The sequence below is a fragment of the Sphaeroforma arctica genome, assembly GCF_001186125.1.
Source record: "Sphaeroforma arctica JP610 unplaced genomic scaffold supercont1.100, whole genome shotgun sequence".
NCBI classification, from domain to species: Eukaryota; class Ichthyosporea; order Ichthyophonida; genus Sphaeroforma; species Sphaeroforma arctica.
The window spans coordinates 684-1,768 of NW_014040458.1; the positions used below are offsets into that span (position 1 = coordinate 684).

Here is a 1,085-nt window from a genome sequence, read left to right on the forward strand (position 1 = left end):
TCGAAAGTGCCATTTAGAAAGTGTCATTTTGAAAGTTCCTCCAAAATTAGAAAATGGCGCGCGAACATGTCCTATCTTTAGATGCAATTTTCATTGGCCCGTGGTATTAGCGGCCTTACTCCTCTTTTTCTCTCCCTTTTCTTTTGAAAAATAACTCGGGAAGTATAAAAGGCCGACAAAAATAAGGGATATGTACATATGTAAATATCAAATTGAAGGATACGTCCGCCACCTGTGACTGTGAGCCTGTGTGTAAACAATTATTTATACATACACAATAGTAGATTTACGTATTTATATCTATTTAGAAAGGGTATGTATACATATGACTTTCGACCTGGTGAAGTTGACGTGCATACACAGGGAAGACAAGATGGCAGCCGAGAAGAATCAACCAAGTGCGGAGGTGGATGCGGACTCTAAGTACACCATCACGCTTGCGGTAAGGTTTCTTATTGGCAATGTCGTTGCAGTTCGATAAGGTTCATTCGCAGCAGACAAGTGTATGTAGTATGTATTGATGCTAACGTTCGCATATGAAATCATCGTATTCGAACTCGTGAAAATCACTCGATCACCATCTGCACTACACTTGTTTTGTGCAAGTGTTAATCTTCGTTGTATAGACTTGCGACCACTTCCTTTTGAGAGTTGTTCGTGCTTGCATACTTACCGAGAACTTATTCAGATGTGTGTATATATATATACGAGTGTGCATGAGTTTTTAGAGAGTATGTGTGTACATGTGTGTGAGTTTGTGTATGTGAGGGGGCAGTCTGCATATATATATATATATGTGTGTGTGTGTGTGTGTGTGTGTGTGTGTGTGTGTGTGTGTGTATATATATATTCTTATATGTGTGGGTGGGTGTGTTTGTATGTAAGTGTATGTGGGTGAGAGAGACTCTATATGTATACACGTGTATGTGACTATATGTATGTATATACATGGTTGTGTCTTTGTCTGTGTCTTTTTCTGTGTGTGTGTGTATATATATATATATATATATATATATATATATATATTATGTTTATGTATGTATATATATATGTGTGTGTGTGTGTGTGTGTGTGTGTGTGTGTGT

General features: G+C 37.6%; 1 protein-coding gene across 1 annotated transcript in view; it reads left to right on the forward strand.

Moving 5' to 3' along the window:
• Positions 1-206: 206 nt before the first annotated feature.
• Positions 207-1,085, forward strand: part of SARC_02264 (hypothetical protein) — a 4,167-nt gene continuing 3,288 nt past the window's right edge. The window contains exon 1 of the mRNA XM_014303969.1: positions 207-442. Within this exon, the coding sequence (XP_014159444.1) occupies positions 326-442 (117 nt within the window). The 5' untranslated portion in view covers positions 207-325. The remainder of the gene's footprint in view (positions 443-1,085) is intronic.